The sequence below is a fragment of the Colobus angolensis genome, unplaced genomic scaffold, assembly GCF_000951035.1.
Source record: "Colobus angolensis palliatus isolate OR3802 unplaced genomic scaffold, Cang.pa_1.0 Scaffold386, whole genome shotgun sequence".
Taxonomy (NCBI): Eukaryota; Metazoa; Chordata; class Mammalia; order Primates; family Cercopithecidae; genus Colobus; species Colobus angolensis.
Genome location: NW_012117221.1, coordinates 401,176 through 417,081, shown reverse-complemented (window position 1 = coordinate 417,081; position 15,906 = coordinate 401,176). Strand labels below are relative to the sequence as shown.

At 42.0% G+C, this 15,906-nt stretch overlaps 1 protein-coding gene across 1 annotated transcript; it reads left to right on the top strand.

The window, feature by feature from the left end:
• Nucleotides 1-445: 445 nt before the first annotated feature.
• Nucleotides 446-14,571, top strand: FRRS1L (ferric-chelate reductase 1-like). Its single transcript, XM_011954583.1, has 5 exons — nt 446-600; nt 1,722-1,806; nt 4,274-4,412; nt 9,824-10,070; nt 13,843-14,571. The coding sequence occupies exons 1-5, from the start codon at nt 558-560 to the stop codon at nt 14,013-14,015; spliced, it is 687 nt and encodes a 228-aa protein (XP_011809973.1). The 5' UTR covers nt 446-557; the 3' UTR covers nt 14,016-14,571.
• The last annotated feature ends 1,335 nt before the right edge of the window (nt 14,572-15,906 follow it).

Here is a 15,906-nt window from a genome sequence, read left to right as displayed (position 1 = left end):
ACAGGCCATGGACTGGTACTGGTCAGTGGCCTGGGGATTGGGGACCCCTGGTCTATAGTACTGAAGCAGATACAGGACCTAGCATAAAATAAGCATAAAACTAGAAAAAGTAATGCATTTCACCCAATTACTTAGGTGATAAAAAGTTAGGATTGTACTTTATCATGTGATCAAGATCTACTATCCTAGAGTGCACAGAAGTGTGCCTGAAAAGTGTGACCTGGTGGCTTTTTTTAAAGTATAATAAATCTAATAGACAAAATTAGCAAAGTCTCACTTAAAAAACAAACAAACAAACAAAAAACATTACAAATCCCAAAGAAAAACTTAAAAATAACAAGGAAAAAAACTCATAAATAGAATGATTTTTGAAAGTTTGTACTGATTTACATTTCGTAATGTCTGTGGGTGATTTTATTTGTTCATTTGACAGTCATTTATTCAGTGTCCAGTGCCACTATGCTGGGCAGAGAATGCAAGATAAGTCACACATGGTTCCTGTGTATGTGGAGTAAACAGTCTAGGAGAAAAGATTTCTCTCACAAAGTGGAGGCATAATGCAGCCTTACCCTTCAATGTATGGTTTGGTGTATTATGGTGGTAATATAAGAAAGATAGACAACTGTTAGAAGTGATGTGTTTAAAGAATTTAGTGACAAGCTGGGTGTGGTGGCTCACACCTGTAACCCCAGCATTTTGGGAGGCTGAGGACGGTGGATCACTTGAGGTCAGGAGTTTGAGACCAGCCTAGTCAATATGGTGAAACTCTGTCTCTATTAAAAATACAAAAATTAGCCAGGTGTGATGGCAGGTGCCTGTAACTCCAGAGGCTGAGGCAAGAGAATCGCTTGAACCTGGGAGGCAGAGGTTGCAGTGAGCCAGGATCGCACCACTGCACTCCAGCCTGGGCAACAGAGTGAGACTCTGTCTCAAAAACAACAAAAAACAAAAACAAAGAATTTAGTGACATAAGAAAATGTTACCTACAGCTTAATGCAAAATGGAAGTTAAAAATGGAATGGAAAAATCCTATTATCAAGTATATAAATGGATACTTTGGGAGGCCGACGCGGGCGGATCACGAGGTCAGGAGATCAAGACCATCCTGGCTAACATGGTGAAACCCCGTCTCTACTGAAAATACAAAAAATTAGCAGGGCGTGGTGGACACCTGTAGTGCCAGCTACTCCAGAGGCTGAGGCAGGAGAATGGCTTGAACCCAGGAGGTGGAGGTTGCAGCGAGCTGAGGTTGCACCACTGCACTCCAGCCTGGGCGACAGAGCGAGACTCCGTCTCAAAAATAAAAAAAAAAAAATAAGTAAATGGAAGAATCCCACTATCAAGTATATAAATGTATCATTGTTAACTTTTTTCTCTTAGAGCATGTATATTGTATTAAAAGTATGATTCTCAAACTCTCAGGGGACAGCGGTAAGCCCGTGGTTGTATGAAATTGTGCCTCTCTGAGTGCCCCAGGTTCCTTGCCTGTAAAATGAGAAAAAGACACACCTACTCCCAGTTCACACGCAAGATTAGGTCTAAAGGTGTGTGTCCTGCACCCTCCCCCATGAAGGGGATGATTAGGCTTCATCAAAGCCGTTTTCTGAGTCCTCAAACATTTCTCGATATGTGTGAGAAAAAACAGTCAACACATTTTTTAAAATTCTCATTGGAACAGTTGTTACTGGATTTTCTAACCCTTCTTTATTCTCACTGCCCAGGTTACCCCTTCCCTACTGCTCCTCCTGTGGATCCATTTGCCAAAATCAAAGTGGACGACTGTGGAAAAACTAAGGGATGCTTTAGGTTGGTGGAACCGCAGGTTGGATAACGTTAAGGCTAAGACTGATTTACTTCTCAGGGTAGTATTTAAATTGCATGCAGTTCCTTCTAATCAGGGGGCCTGAGCTCCTTCATCACCTCAGCAGGGTTGTGAAGTTTCATAATGGCCATCCTGCTTTTCAGTCTTAAAGTCCTTTTAACTTTAGTGTGTCCTGGGCCCTGGACCATTCTTCCATGGTTCTTTTGTAGCTGTACCACCATTGCTCCCGGTGTCTTCTACTCACCAATTGCTGATATGCAGAAGGCTCATGTGACGCAGAATGTGTCTGTGCTTATTCAGCAGGGGCTGAATAACATTGCAGGGCAGGCAATGATAAACATGTTTAATACCCAATTCCTTTTTTAATAAATAGTCATGACCTATGGATAGCTGTGTGATTCTAATTAGTCATTAAGCATTCATTGTTGCTAGCTTGTTATCTCGGGCATGGTGAGTCTCTACATGATTATTAGTAGTATCACACGACATGACAGACTGGGCTAGAAAACAGTCGTGTGGACAATGGGCCTCCCATCTAGACAGCTCTGCTTCTTTGGGAAAGCCTCCTCCTTTGAACCCTTTACTTCCTAAAACAAATTGCCCCTGAGTAATTTGATGGTTGGGGCAATTTGCTGGCCAGGGGCAAAGTTTTGATGGTCACTGCACTGAAGGTTCTGATTTTGCTGTTGTTCAGTACTTGAGGTCTAAGGAGGAAAAATTGAATACAGGGGCTTTGAGCTTTCTTTATATTACAAGGCCATTTCTAAGGAATACATAAAAATATCCAATAATATTCTTATTGAGGAATATGGTCAGCAATGTATAAATCTGGTGATTGGGGGATGGAATAAGAAGGGAGGGAATTTTAGTACTCTACTGCCTTCAAAGTGACTTGTTTTCTTGTCCATTTACTCCTTTTTTAACTTCCCTTGCCCCTTTTCATCTTTTTCACCCCAGTGCCCTGTTGTCATGATCCTATATCTCTTCCTGGCTGCTCAGGTATCTCTGCCAACATAGTAGTACATTCCTGTCCCCTCCTCAACACTTAGCACCCCGTGCCCTGTTCCTTTAGATACCTTCCATCTGCGCATAGATTGTCCCACCCATTGCTTCAACTTTCTACCATTCTGCAAATGGCGTAATACAGTGTTCCCCAAACCAGAGCTTGCCAGTTTTGAAAGGATCCACACATCCTCTGTAAGAAAATTTAAATTTGTGTTTTCATTTCAGTGGTGCTCTTGAAAAAACATGAATGTCTGCATAATCTCACTATCTGGATAATCACCTTATATTGTTGTATGTTTTAGTGCCTGAATTTGTAATTGTATTAGCAGAAAGTAGCCCAACAGAACAAAGGTAAATTTTATAAATAAAGCCAAGCGCAGTGGCTCATGCCTGTAATCCCAGCACTTTGGGAGGCCGAGGCAAGTGGATCACCTGAGGTCAGGAGTTCAAGATCAGCCTGACCAACATGGTGAAACCCCGTCTCTACTAAAAATACAAAAATTAGCCAGGTGTGGTGGCCCACACCTGTAGTCCCAACTAGTTGGGAGGCTTAGGCAGGAGAATTGCTTGAACCCAAGAGGTGGAGGCTGCAGTGAGCCAAGATCCCGCCCTTGCACTCAAACCTAGGCAACAGAGTGAGACTCTGTCTCAAAAAAAAAAAGAAAAAAAAAGTTATAAATATATATCGCATTCATTCATGGTCCGTGAGTACCAGATGGAGGTATTCATTTGGTGTATTGCATAAATGAAGGTTTTGCAGCAGTTCAAGCAGATAAAAGTGAAGAGTTGAGTCATCATGCTATAGAGAGTAGTAAGAACATGCTCTCAACTCCAAAGACCCTGTATGATCTAGTCAGATACCACATGCATATAAGCAGAAATTTACTTTCAGTAAAGCCCCATCATCTGTTGCATGAATGCTGTGAATTTCAATGTTCCTGGTTTATTAGTTTAATTTATATTGAATTTGTAAATTTGTGTTAGTTTGATTATACGAAAATTTGTAAGTTAAAAAGAGTTGGTATACATTTAATTAACGAACAATTTAAATGGTTAACTTGGAGAATCTTTTTCCATTAAAAGGGATTCAGAAATAATTCAGTAGTAATTAACATGTACAAGACTCTAATATTAGTATAATGTAGAGAACACTGGCTGGGAGTTTGGAGACCCAGGTTCAAGTCCCGTTGCAACCGCTGACTTCACTATACAACCTTGGGCAAGCCCCTTCCCATCTCACAACTACAGTTCTTGGGTATCAAGTGGGGTAGATCATCTCCAAGGTTCCTCCTAAGAGAGTGAAACTGTGTTTTTAAGATTCCAGGTAGCAAAAATCCAATGTGTTTAATAATATTGCTTAGCATCCCACCTGATACATAGTAGATGCTCTCTTAATGTCTTTTGAGTAAGTAGAAGCAGTAATGTCTCTTTTGATGTATCTTCTAGATATGGCAAGCCAGGCTGTAATGCAGAGACCTGTGACTACTTCCTCAGCTACCGGATGATAGGGGCTGATGTAGAATTTGAGCTGAGTGCAGACACAGATGGTTGGGTAGCAGTTGGATTCTCTTCAGACAAGAAAATGGTAAGATGCAAAACATGATAGAGGCTGATTTTTTCTCTTTAGTTGGCTGTGCTATTTTGATTTTAGAAGCAAGTTAATTGATCAAAGCAGTATAATGATCATATTAGTTATGGCTCTCTGATTGCAAGTTAAAAAAAAAATTCAGTCTAGCTTAAATGAAAGGGTTGGCTATCAGAATCCAAGCTGTCTTGTGGCACCTCTATTCATCAGCTGTTTCCACAGTGAGGCTGCAAGAAGAGACCCACATGTTATAAGCCTTATATGGCTTATAACACTGAGCATGTATTGCTTGCTCACATGTGCATGGATTGACTAGGGTGCAGCTCATTTTATGTGGGGCTCAGCTGGACTTGACTCCAGTCCATGAGTTGGGTTCAGGCTTTCTGTGTTTTCACTAGTCATCCAAGGTATATTTTTTTCATGGCAGAAGCAGAAGTGAAAGAACCACTTAAAAGAGGGAAAACCAACATTTTCCCCTCTCATATTCTCCATACAGAAAGAACATTTCTGTGACCAGATGTGTGGGGATGTTCCCCCACACCCCAAGCATTTCTCCAGTGGACAGCTGGGTGTCCTCTTAATTCAATTTGTTTCTGACACTACCTACCTGGAGATAGAATCAGATCCCAAGGTTAAGGGTTCAAAACCACAAGACTGCCCCCATTTCAGACACCAGTCACAAGCCCTAGGTTGTGACTTGTATTTCTCACCAACCAGCTATAAATCTGGGGTGTCACCACCCCCTCATGTTCAGTTAATTTCCTGGACTGGCTCATAGAACTCAGAGAAACACTTTACTCATTCAATCATTCATTCATTCAGATGGAGTTTTGCTTTTGTTGCTCAGGCTGGAGTGCAATGGTGTGACCTCGACTCACTGCAACCTGCACCTCCCAGGTTCAAGCAATTCTCCTGCCTCAGCCTCCCAAGTAGCTGGGATTACGGGCACCCACCACTACACCCAGCTAATTTTTTGTATTTTTAGTAGGGATGACGTTTCCCCATGTTGGCCAGGCTGGTCTCAAACTCCCGACCTCAGGTGATCCACCTGCCTCAGCCTCCCAGAGTCCTGAGATTAAGGCATAAGCCACCATACCCAGCCTACTTTACTCATTTATTATGAAGGCTATTACAAAGGATACAGATAAACAGTTAGATGGAAGAGACACTTAGGGAAAGGCATGGGGAAAGGAGTGAGGAACTTCAACACTCTGTTGGGTACACTACCCTTCAGGCACCTCCACCTGTTCAGCAATCTGGAAGCTTATCTGAACCCTGTCCTTTTGGGTTTTTTTGTTTTGTTTTGTTTTGTTTTGTTTTTTTTGAGGCAGAGTCTCACTCTGTTGCCCAGGCTGGAGTACAGTGGCATGATCTCGTCTCACTGCTACCTTCGCTTCCTGGGTTCAAGCAATTTTTCTGCCTCGGGCTCTCAACATAGTTGGGATTATAGGCGTGCGCCACTGCACCCAGCTGATTTGTGTAATTTTAGTAGAGATCAGGTTTCACATGTTGGCCAGGCTAGTCTCGAACTCCTGGCCTCGAGCAATCTGTCCCCCTCAGACTCCCAAAGTGCCGAGATTACAGGCACTTCCGTGCACGGCCTCTTTTTGAATTTTTTATGGAGGCTTCATTATAATAGACATAATGGATTACATCAGGGAAGTTAAGAATTTGGTTCAACAATTTTGTCTTCCTCTGTACCCAGGGGCAAGTAAACATCTGGACCTCAGACAGGACAGTGGCCAGGCACAGGCGGGGCCTCAGGCACACAGGCAGCTGTCATTACTGGCCCCTGCTCTTCACTGTGCCTTGCTGCATTTTTTCTCTCTCTCCTCTGGGGCCCCATTCTTTGCCACTTCACTGGGCCAGGCTTGTTCCCAAATTATCAGACTTTCTCAGGCCTCTGTGCCTTTGCACTTGTTGCTGTTTCTGCCTAGAGCACCCCGCCCTTCTCTTCATCTGGTCTATTTTGAGGCTTGTGTAGGGCTACAGGGGAGAGAGGAGGGCGGCTCAGACCAAAGTTCCAGCCTCAGTGGTGAGAAGGGCTCAGATTTTGGATGTTTTGAAAGTAGAACTAACTGAGGCCAAGGTGGATCGCTTGAGGTCAGGAGTTCGAGACCAGCCTGGCCAACATAGTGAAACCCCGTCTCTACTAAAAATACAAAAAATTAGCTGGGTGTTGGGGCAGGCGCCTATAATCACAGCTACTTGAGAGGCTGAGGCAGGAGAACCACTTGAACCCAGGCGGCGGAGGTTGCAGTGAGCTGAGATCGTGCCATTGCACTCCAGCCTGGGCAACAAGAGTAAAACTCTGTCTTAAAAAAAAAAAAGAAAAAAAAGAAAATAGCACCAACTGGCTGGGCATGGTGACTCACACCCGTAATCCCAGCACTTCAGGAGGTCGAGGCAGGTGGATTGCTTGAGGTCAGGAGTTTGAGACCAGCCTGGCCAATGTGAAACCCTGTCTCTACTAAAAATACAAAACGTAGCCGGGTATGGTGGCAGGCGCCTGTAATCCCAGCTACTCAGGAGGCTGAGGCACGAGAATTGCTTGAGAGGCAGAGGTTGCAGTGAGCTGAGATCACGCCATTGCACTTCACCCTGGGCAACAGAGCGAGACTCTGTCTCAAAAAAAAAAAAAAGGTAGTACTGACTGACAGGATTTGCAATCGGATATGGGTTGTAGGTGTGTTGTAGGAAAAGACTGGGAAGCCGTCTAAGCAGTGGCTGCTCTGGTGGCTTTATTCTTGGAGGGGTCACCAGGAGAATAGCCTTCAATGAGTTCTAATCCAAGTGGTAAGACAATGGGTACAACTGGTAAGACTGCACAGATAGATATTAGTCTACTTATCTCCTGCCCTAGAGGCAGTAGGAGAAACAGCAGGGCATGCAGAAGCTGGCTTGCATTGAAAGTGACCACTTCCTGTCCTAAATGCATTTGCATTCATGATGGGGCTGTTAAGGTGAGGGGAGTGAGGCAGAGTGAGGAGCATTCAAATTTTGTTTGATATTTTGCTATCTAAAGGCCTATAAAGTATCTACTGTCATATTATCTGTGAAAGTAGAGGTCTCTGTTTTTCTTGTATTATTCCAAGAAAAAGCATAGATTTTTTTTTTAAGCCTAATGCATAGGAAAAACAAAATAGAACCCCTTTTTAAAAGCCTTTAACTTTTTAAAAATGGTAAATTATTAGCCGGGCGCGGTGGCTCACAATCCCAGAACTTTAGGAGGCCGAGGCGAGCGGATCGCCAGAGGTCAGGGGTTTGAAACCAGCCTGGCCAACATGGTGAAGCCCTGTCTCTACTAAAAATACAAAAATTAGCTGGGCATGTTGGCAGGTGCCTGTAGTCCCAGTTACTCAGGAGGCTGAGGCAAGAGAATTGCTTGAACCCAGGAGGCGGAGGTTGCAGTGAGCCGAGATTGCGCCACTGCACTCCAACCTGAGTGACAGTGAGACTCTGTCGGGGGGGAATAAAAAGGTACATTAGTACAATAGTGTGTGTGTGTGTGTGTGTGTGTGTGTGTGTGTGTTTGTTTTAATTAGACTTTATGTTTTACAGCAGTTTTAGGTTCACAGTGAAATGGAGCAGAAGGTACAGATTTCCCTTATACCCCCTGGGGAGCCTCTCCCATTGTCAACATCCTGCACAGGGTAGTACATGTGTTACAACTGATGAGCACTTTTTTTGTAACTTTTTATTTTTTTGAGATGGAGTCTCACTGTATTGCCCAGGCTTGGAGTTCAGTGGCACTATCTCGGCTCACTGCAGCCTCCATCTCTCAGGTTCAAGCGATTCTCCTGCCTCAGCCTCCCGAGTAGCTGGCATTATAGGCACCCGCCACCACACCTAGCTAATTTTTGTATTTTAAGTAGAGACGAGGTTCCACCATGTTGGCCAGGCTGGTCTTGAACTCCTGACCTCAAGTGGTCTGCCTCAGCTTTCCACAGTGCTGGGATTATAGGTGTGAGCCATCACACCCACCGAACTCTTAACTTTTTAAAACTTGTTTTGAAAAAAATGTAAACCTATAGACAAGCAGGAAGGATAGTACAGTAAACTCATATACAGAAAATCTAGATTAACAAGATAATAGCTTTTTTATTGTGGTAAAATGCACATAACAAAATTAGCTATTTTATTTTTTATTGTTGTGTATTATTATTATTATTATTATTATTATTTTGAGACAGGGTCTCACCTTATTGCCCAAGCTGCAGTGCAGTGGCAAAAAAAAGACTCAGTGCAGCCTCAACCTCCCCAGCTCAAGTGATCCTCCTACCTTAGCCTCCTGAGTAGCTAGGACTACAGGCATGAGCCCCCATTCCCAGCTAATTTTTTTATTTTTTGTAGAGATAGGGTCTCACTGTATTGCCTAGACTGGTCTCGAACTCCTGGACTCAAATGATCCTCCTGTCTTGACTTCCCACAGTGTTGGGATTACAGGCGCTAGTCACCATACCTGGCCAGAATTGACCATTTTATTTTGTTTTTTTGAGACAGGGTCTCACTCTGTCATCCAGGCTGGAGTGCAGTGGCACCAAAATTTACGATTTTAAAGTGTCAATTCAGTGACATCAACTACATTCAGTGTTGTGCAACCATCACTACTCTCTAGTTCCAGAACTTTTTCCTAAATAATGACATTAGCCACACATGCTTTATTCTCTCTACTACTGCTGCTACTGCTACTACTGCTGCTACTGCGACTACTACTGATTATCATTTTTTTGATTGTTATTTTCTGGAACTTTGGCATTTAAATAACAAATATCATAATCCTTTAACCCTAAATACTTAAGTAGGTATCTCCTAAAAATCAAGAATGTTCTCTTTTATTATATAGTTTATTAAATTCAGGAAGTTTGACATTGATATGAGAGTATTATTAAATATATTGTTTGTTTTCATATGTTGCTACTTGTCCCAATACTGTCCTGTAGGGAAATTTTGGGTTTATAGCCCAAATTTCTATGTAGGAACACCTAGAACTGCATTTTGTTTTCATGTGTATTTTGAAATAGTTTTTTAGCCTTTTTTTTTCTTTTTTTGGTCTTTTATGACATTGACTCCTTGAAGATTATAGGCTAGGATTTTTTGTTTATTTTTTTGTAGAATGACCTTCAGTTGAGTTTGTCTTATTGTTTTCTCATGATTAGGTTGGTTTGTGTTTTGGGCAGGAATACCATATAGGTGGTAATGTCTTCTCCAAACATCAGTCAGGAGGCACTGAATGTCACTTATTGTGACGGTAACTTCGGTCTCCTGGTTGAGACTTTTTAGTGGCACTTAAAAGAATTTTTTTGGTGGGATTTCAAATTGCAGAGGTGATCGAATGTATATTTCTAGTGACCAGTGTGCAAAAGATGAACCTTTGACTTTTTTTTTTTCTTAATCATTTCTCATGTTAGGGTGGTGATGATGTCATGGCCTGCGTCCATGATGACAATGGCAGGGTCCGCATACAGCACTTCTATAATGTAGGCCAGTGGGCAAAGGAGATTCAGAGAAACCCTGCCAGAGATGAAGAAGGAGTTTTTGAGAATAATCGCGTCACCTGCAGATTTAAACGCCCTGTGAATGTTCCCAGAGATGAAACAATTGTTGATCTGCATTTGAGTTGGTATTATCTGTTTGCTTGGGGTCCAGCCATTCAGGGTAAGCTTACATTTTAGCATCTGGATTAAACACCAGACACCATTGTGCTTGTGTTCATTCTTAATTGAAGTCACACTGTGTGCACAAGAGAGCGATAAGCACTCTGGGTCATTTAAAGGAAAAGGAGATGTGACTCCTACCTTCAGAAGGTTATAATGGACTTATAATGGACTTATTATACAGACGAACAAATGAACAGTTATACACATGCAAAGCTACAGCAGTACAAGATAGTATGTCATGAGTGATATGCTTAATGAAACAGATCATACATCTGCTGTATGTAGGGCTCTGTTGAATTCTCCCAGCATTCTTATTTACTCCTCACCATGTCCTTGAGAGGTATAGGTATTACTGTCCTGGTTTTAGACAGATTAAGAAACTTGTTCAAGGTTATACAACTAATTAGTAGAAGAATTAAAATTCAATCCTAAGTGTCTGACCCCAAAGCCCATGAATACTCTTAACTCCTATGCTGTAAATATAAAAAGACTGAACAGAGTCAAGACGTGGTGGCTCATGCTGTAATCCCAGCACTTTGGGAGGATGGTTTGAACCCAGGAGTTCAAGACCAGCCTGGACACTATAGTGAGACCCTGTCTCCATTCAAAAAAAAAAAAAAAAAGAAGAAGAGGAAGAAAGAAATAATAAAAAGTACTGAACAGGAAGGGCTTCTGGAGACTTCTCCAGAGATTGATACCAGGCATTTCATTAGGGCCCACTTTGTGACTATTCTGTTAGTCACAAATCTACCAAATTATCCCATAGTTTAACCCATTACTCCTTAAATATTTATGTGTATAGGAATTACCTGGCTATATTGTTAAAGTGCAGTTTTCTGTAGGTCTTCCCCTCTCCTCTCCCCTCCCCTCCTCTCCCAGGGTCTTGCTCTGTCACCCAGGCTGAAGTGCAATGAAACAATCACAGCTCACTGCAGCCTCCACCTCCCAGGTTTAAGTGACCCTCCCACCTCAGCCTCCCAAGTAGCTGGGACTACAGGCATGCACCACCATGCCTGGCTAATTTTTTTTTTTTTTTTTTTTTTGTAGAGACGGGGTTTTGCCATATTGCGCAGGCTGGTCTTGAACTCCTGGGCTCAAGCGATCCACCAGCTTTGACCTCCCAGAGTGCTGGGATTACAGGTGTGAGCTACCACACCTGGCAAGATTCTGCATTTCTAATAAGCTCCCTAGGCATGCTGGTTCATTGATGACCTCATTTTGGGTGGCAAGACTCTGCAGCATTTCCCCAACAAAGACCCAAGGATATCATGAGACCTTTTAGAGACTGCTAAAATCAAGTTACACTGAGCCTTGAGCATTCCTTCTGGTTGATTAGCCTGAGGGCCTGCTCAAGAATGGAAGTGAGTTTGGTTTGCAGTCCTTGCACTGAGAACTTATTCCGGCTCCTGGTAATTGCATCTTTCTTTACTGTGTGCTCATCAACTATGTGCTGACTAATCTGATCTGGTTGTTTTTTTCCTCCAATTGGTTTCCACCGATCAGCCCAGAGATGACATAATCTACCTTTTATTTTGCCTGTTGCCAACTGGGAAGACACTTGGCTGCCTCCAGATTGGTGACACCTTTTCCATTTGCTAATTTCCCCGATTACCAACAGTGGCTCTGCAGTTATAACTTCAATTACTTTCGGTACCCTGGGAAATAAATTATATCTCAGCCTGGAGAAATGGAGTCATCTAAAATAGTGGGATCTGAAGTCTAAAAATTTGAGTCTGAGTATTGGTTCTGCCCCTTGGTAGCTGTATAATATTTAGCCTGTTATTTAATTTCTGAATTTCATTTCCTTATATCTAAAGTGGGGATAATCATACTTCCTATTCCATGGAATTATTGTAAGGATTAAGTGAAAACAAGTATTTTAAGTTGCTTTACCAATTAGAAAAAGCTATATTTTCAGAAGGTCATCTTTTTACATACATGGCAGATATGGCAGACTAGCCTAAAGTTCAAAGCCTTCTCCAAATCTGGTCCTGCTTTACCTGATAAGCTCTCTCAAGACTTCTGTTCTTCTCACTAACTCTAAGCAAAACAGGCACATTCGTACCCCATATACAGGCTTCTGCTTTTCTTGTTTCCTGAATGCCCTTCTTTTTTTTTTTTTTTTTTTTTTGAGATGGAATCTCACTCTGTTGCCCAGGCTGGAGTGCAATGGCATGGTCTCGGCTCACTTCAACCTCAGCTTCCCAGGTTCAAGCGATTCTCCTGCCTCAGTCTCCCGAGTAGCTGGGATTACAGGCACCCACCACCACACCCAGCTAACTTTTGTATTTTTAGTAGAGATGGGTGTCACCATGTTGGCCAGGCGGGTCTCAAACTCCTGACCTTGTGATCTGCCCACCTCAGCCTCCCAAGTGCTGGGATTACCGCATGAGCCACCACTCCTGGCCTCCTGAATGCCCTTTTAATGCCTCTTTACTGATTATATCCTACTCATTCTCCTAAGGTCTCTGTAAGGGGAAAAACTTTGAACTAAGCCTTGAAAGGGGTATGAGGTTGGATTTCACTCAAGGAAGGCATGAACTGTAGACACATAGTTAAGTTGAGCAGCCCATGCAGGTGACCAGTGAGCTGAGGTTAGGTAGGAGAGGTGAGTGGGATCTATTGAGAGAAAAGTCTGCTCTGTTACCCAGTCTGGAGTGCAGTGAAACAATCACAGCTCACTGCAGCCTCCACCTGCCAGGTTTAAGTGATCCTCCCCACTCAGCCTCCCAAGTATCTGAAACTACAGGCATACAAACCTGAGAAGTTTGATTTTTGCTAACTGGGGCCAGCACGGACACTAAGCAGGGACCTGACGTGTCAAGTTTGGCAGGGCTTCCCTAGCAGATAGGACCTTAAAAACCCTCACTCTGAGCCCTATTCCTAAGGAGACCTTTGCACTGAATGCATATGCCTTAGTCTCCCTAACCCAAGTTTCATATGGATTATTCAGAAGGTCAGATACTTTCAATCAACTGAAGATGATTAAATATATTTTAACACAGTCTGTACTTCTTTCCACTTGTAACCAAATTAAAAGAAAGTTTCCCATCCAAAGACTTGTTTGGTACCTTAATCATCGCACTTTCTGTACCATTCTACCCTAATCTGCCAGACACACAGACACACACCCAGCATACCACACTCCCTCTGGCATGGCCTGGGCAGGCTACTAAGTGTCCCACAGACAGTAGAGGAGGGCTTCCATCTGTAAGGGAGATGTTAGGAGTTGTTGATATATATACACGTGTATATATATGTGTACACATGTACACATCCATACATATATATGTATATGTTGATGATATACATATATATACAAGATAGATTTGAAGGAAAAAAGTTAGTAGTCTCTGCTGTTTGAAAGAAAAATATAGTTTACCCATTTGGGTATTAATAAGACAAAACTAATTAGAGCCATTTAAAGAAGACAATCATACAATAATCATAATCATACAATATTGTATGATTATGACTAGGAGTCTTAAAACTGGGATGCCAGGAAACAGACCAACAGCATTGTTCTGATAGGGGAGTGCAGATTAGTGAGAACTAGTCTTTTTGGATAAATTTAACTAATTTCTATGTTCTTCATTATATGTACAATGATAGAGAATTCTGATAACTCAAATACCTGAATCCAGATCTCTGTAACCACTGCTTATGTGTTCAACACTAAATAGACTTTTGATTTTTCCATTGTTTGCCTATACCATTATAAATCTGTTCTTTTTTCAATTGCCCCCCACCCTTCTCTTTTTTTCTTAAAGGCTCTATCACTCGACATGATATAGACTCACCACCAGCTTCAGAGCGTGTTGTCAGTATTTACAAGTATGAAGACATTTTTATGCCATCAGCTGCCTATCAAACCTTCTCATCTCCATTTTGTTTGCTTCTGATTGTTGCTCTGACCTTCTACCTATTGATGGGAACCCCCTAACCACAACTGCAGGGCCAACAGATTACATGGATTGGGAAGTCTTTAGTATAAATATATTTTTAAAGAATATCCAGTATAATTTTAGCTTCAATTATTTAAGAAAAAAACCCCTCATATAATTTCAGCTTTTTGGAAGAAAGAACAAGCTTCTTTTCTAGTCAAAGAAGATTGTTTAATAATGACCCTATACTTTTGGAACATACTTACACCTTTTCTAAGCACTTTCAAATATGTTTTCTTCTTTAACTTCGCAACATCTGTGAGTTGGATTGATGAAAATTATGATTGCCATCTTCCTGAATGGGATTTGAGACCCAAAAAGACCGCCTTTTTATGATCCACATACCATATAACTTCGGCTAGAAATGACAAATAGAAAGGCAGAGAAAGAATTAGGTATAGAAATAATGTCTCAAAACAGTCTTTACTATGAGTGCCATAGCACAGAGAGTTATTTTGAGTATTACTAGGGAGAACTTTACTGAATGTCATAAGTTCACAGTCAGCCTTTTGGGCAGAAGAACTTTCAAATCTCCGTCAAGCAGAAGTGCTTTTGGGTATTATGCAGCTAGTGGGGAGATTGGAGGAAAATACAATGATACGAAAATAGTTCATATTTATTTGAAATTTTGGCCGAGCATGGTGGCTCACGCCTATGATCCCAGCACTTTAGGAGGCCGAGACAGGCAGATCACCTGAGGTCAGGAGTTCAAGACCAGCCCGGCCAACATGGTGAAACCCCATCTCTATTAAAAAGTACAAAAATGAGCCAGGTGTGGTGGTGCACACCTGTAATCCCAGCTACTCAGGAGGCTGGGGCAGGAGAATTGCTGGAACCTAGGAGGCGGAGGTTGCAGTGAGTCGAGATTGTGCCACAGCACTCCAGCCTAGGTGACAGAGCCAGACTCTGTCTCAAAAATAACTAACTAAATAATATTTATTTGAAATTTCTTCTCAGTTAGAGAGTAGCTATGATAAAACATTTTTACTTATTTGGAAAGGTTAGAGACCAAACTGTGAGCATTCCTGAAGATGTAAAGTTGTGTTAATGATATTAAAAAAAAAAAAAGGGATTCTAGCAGTTAGAATTTGAACTTTTCTAACACTGAATTTTATAAAACTAAGGTATTCATCTGTGGTTACAGTGAATTCTCTTGTCAGAGCCAGCATGCATTAAGCATGATTAAAAATGTTTTGTATTTTTTTTTTTTTGAGATGAATTTTCCCTCTTGTTGCCCAGGCTGGAGTACAACGGCATGATCTCAGCTCACTGCAACCTCTGCCTCCCAGATGCAAGCGATTCTCCTGCCTCAGCCTCCTAGTAGCTGGGATTACAGGCACATGCCACTATGCCTGGCTAATTTTTTTGTATTTATAGTAGAGACAGAGTTTCACTATGTTAGTCAGGCTGGTCTCGAACTCCTGACCGCAGGTGATCCGCCTGCCTTGGCCTCCCAAAGTGCTGGGATTACAGGTGTGAGCCACCGTGCCTGGCCTAAAAATGTATTCTATCAGACAAAACATCTTAGTAAAAATTTAGGGCATTTCAATAATAAGCCAACAGCTTTTGAGACTGTAAAGATTTAGAGTAGAATGTTTTTTTATGAGGTGGCTTTTTAAAAAAAATTTGAAAATGGGAAAATGACCCTTAAAGTGAATTCACCTAGAAATATCCATTTAAAATGTTCAGACTTGTGGCTGAGTGTGGTGGTTCATGCCTGTAATCCCAGTATTTTGGGAGGCCGAGGCAGGCGGGTCACCTGAGGTCAGGAGTTCGAGACTAGCCTGGCCAACATGGCAAAACCTTGTCTCTACTAAAAATACAAAAATTAACCGGGTGTGGTGGTGCACTCCTGTAATCCCAGCTACTGGAGAGGCTGAGACACGAGAA

Bases quoted from the DNA above. Each gene is read 5' to 3' on its own strand.
- FRRS1L (XM_011954583.1), top strand. From the start codon at position 558: ATGCAGCCTTACCCTTCAATGTATGGTTTGGTGTATTATGGTG. The intron at 601-1,721 runs GTAATATAAGAA...CTCACTGCCCAG, and splicing joins TGGTTTGGTGTATTATGGTG to GTTACCCCTTCCCTACTGCT. The intron at 10,071-13,842 runs GTAAGCTTACAT...TTTTTCTTAAAG, and splicing joins TTGGGGTCCAGCCATTCAGG to GCTCTATCACTCGACATGAT.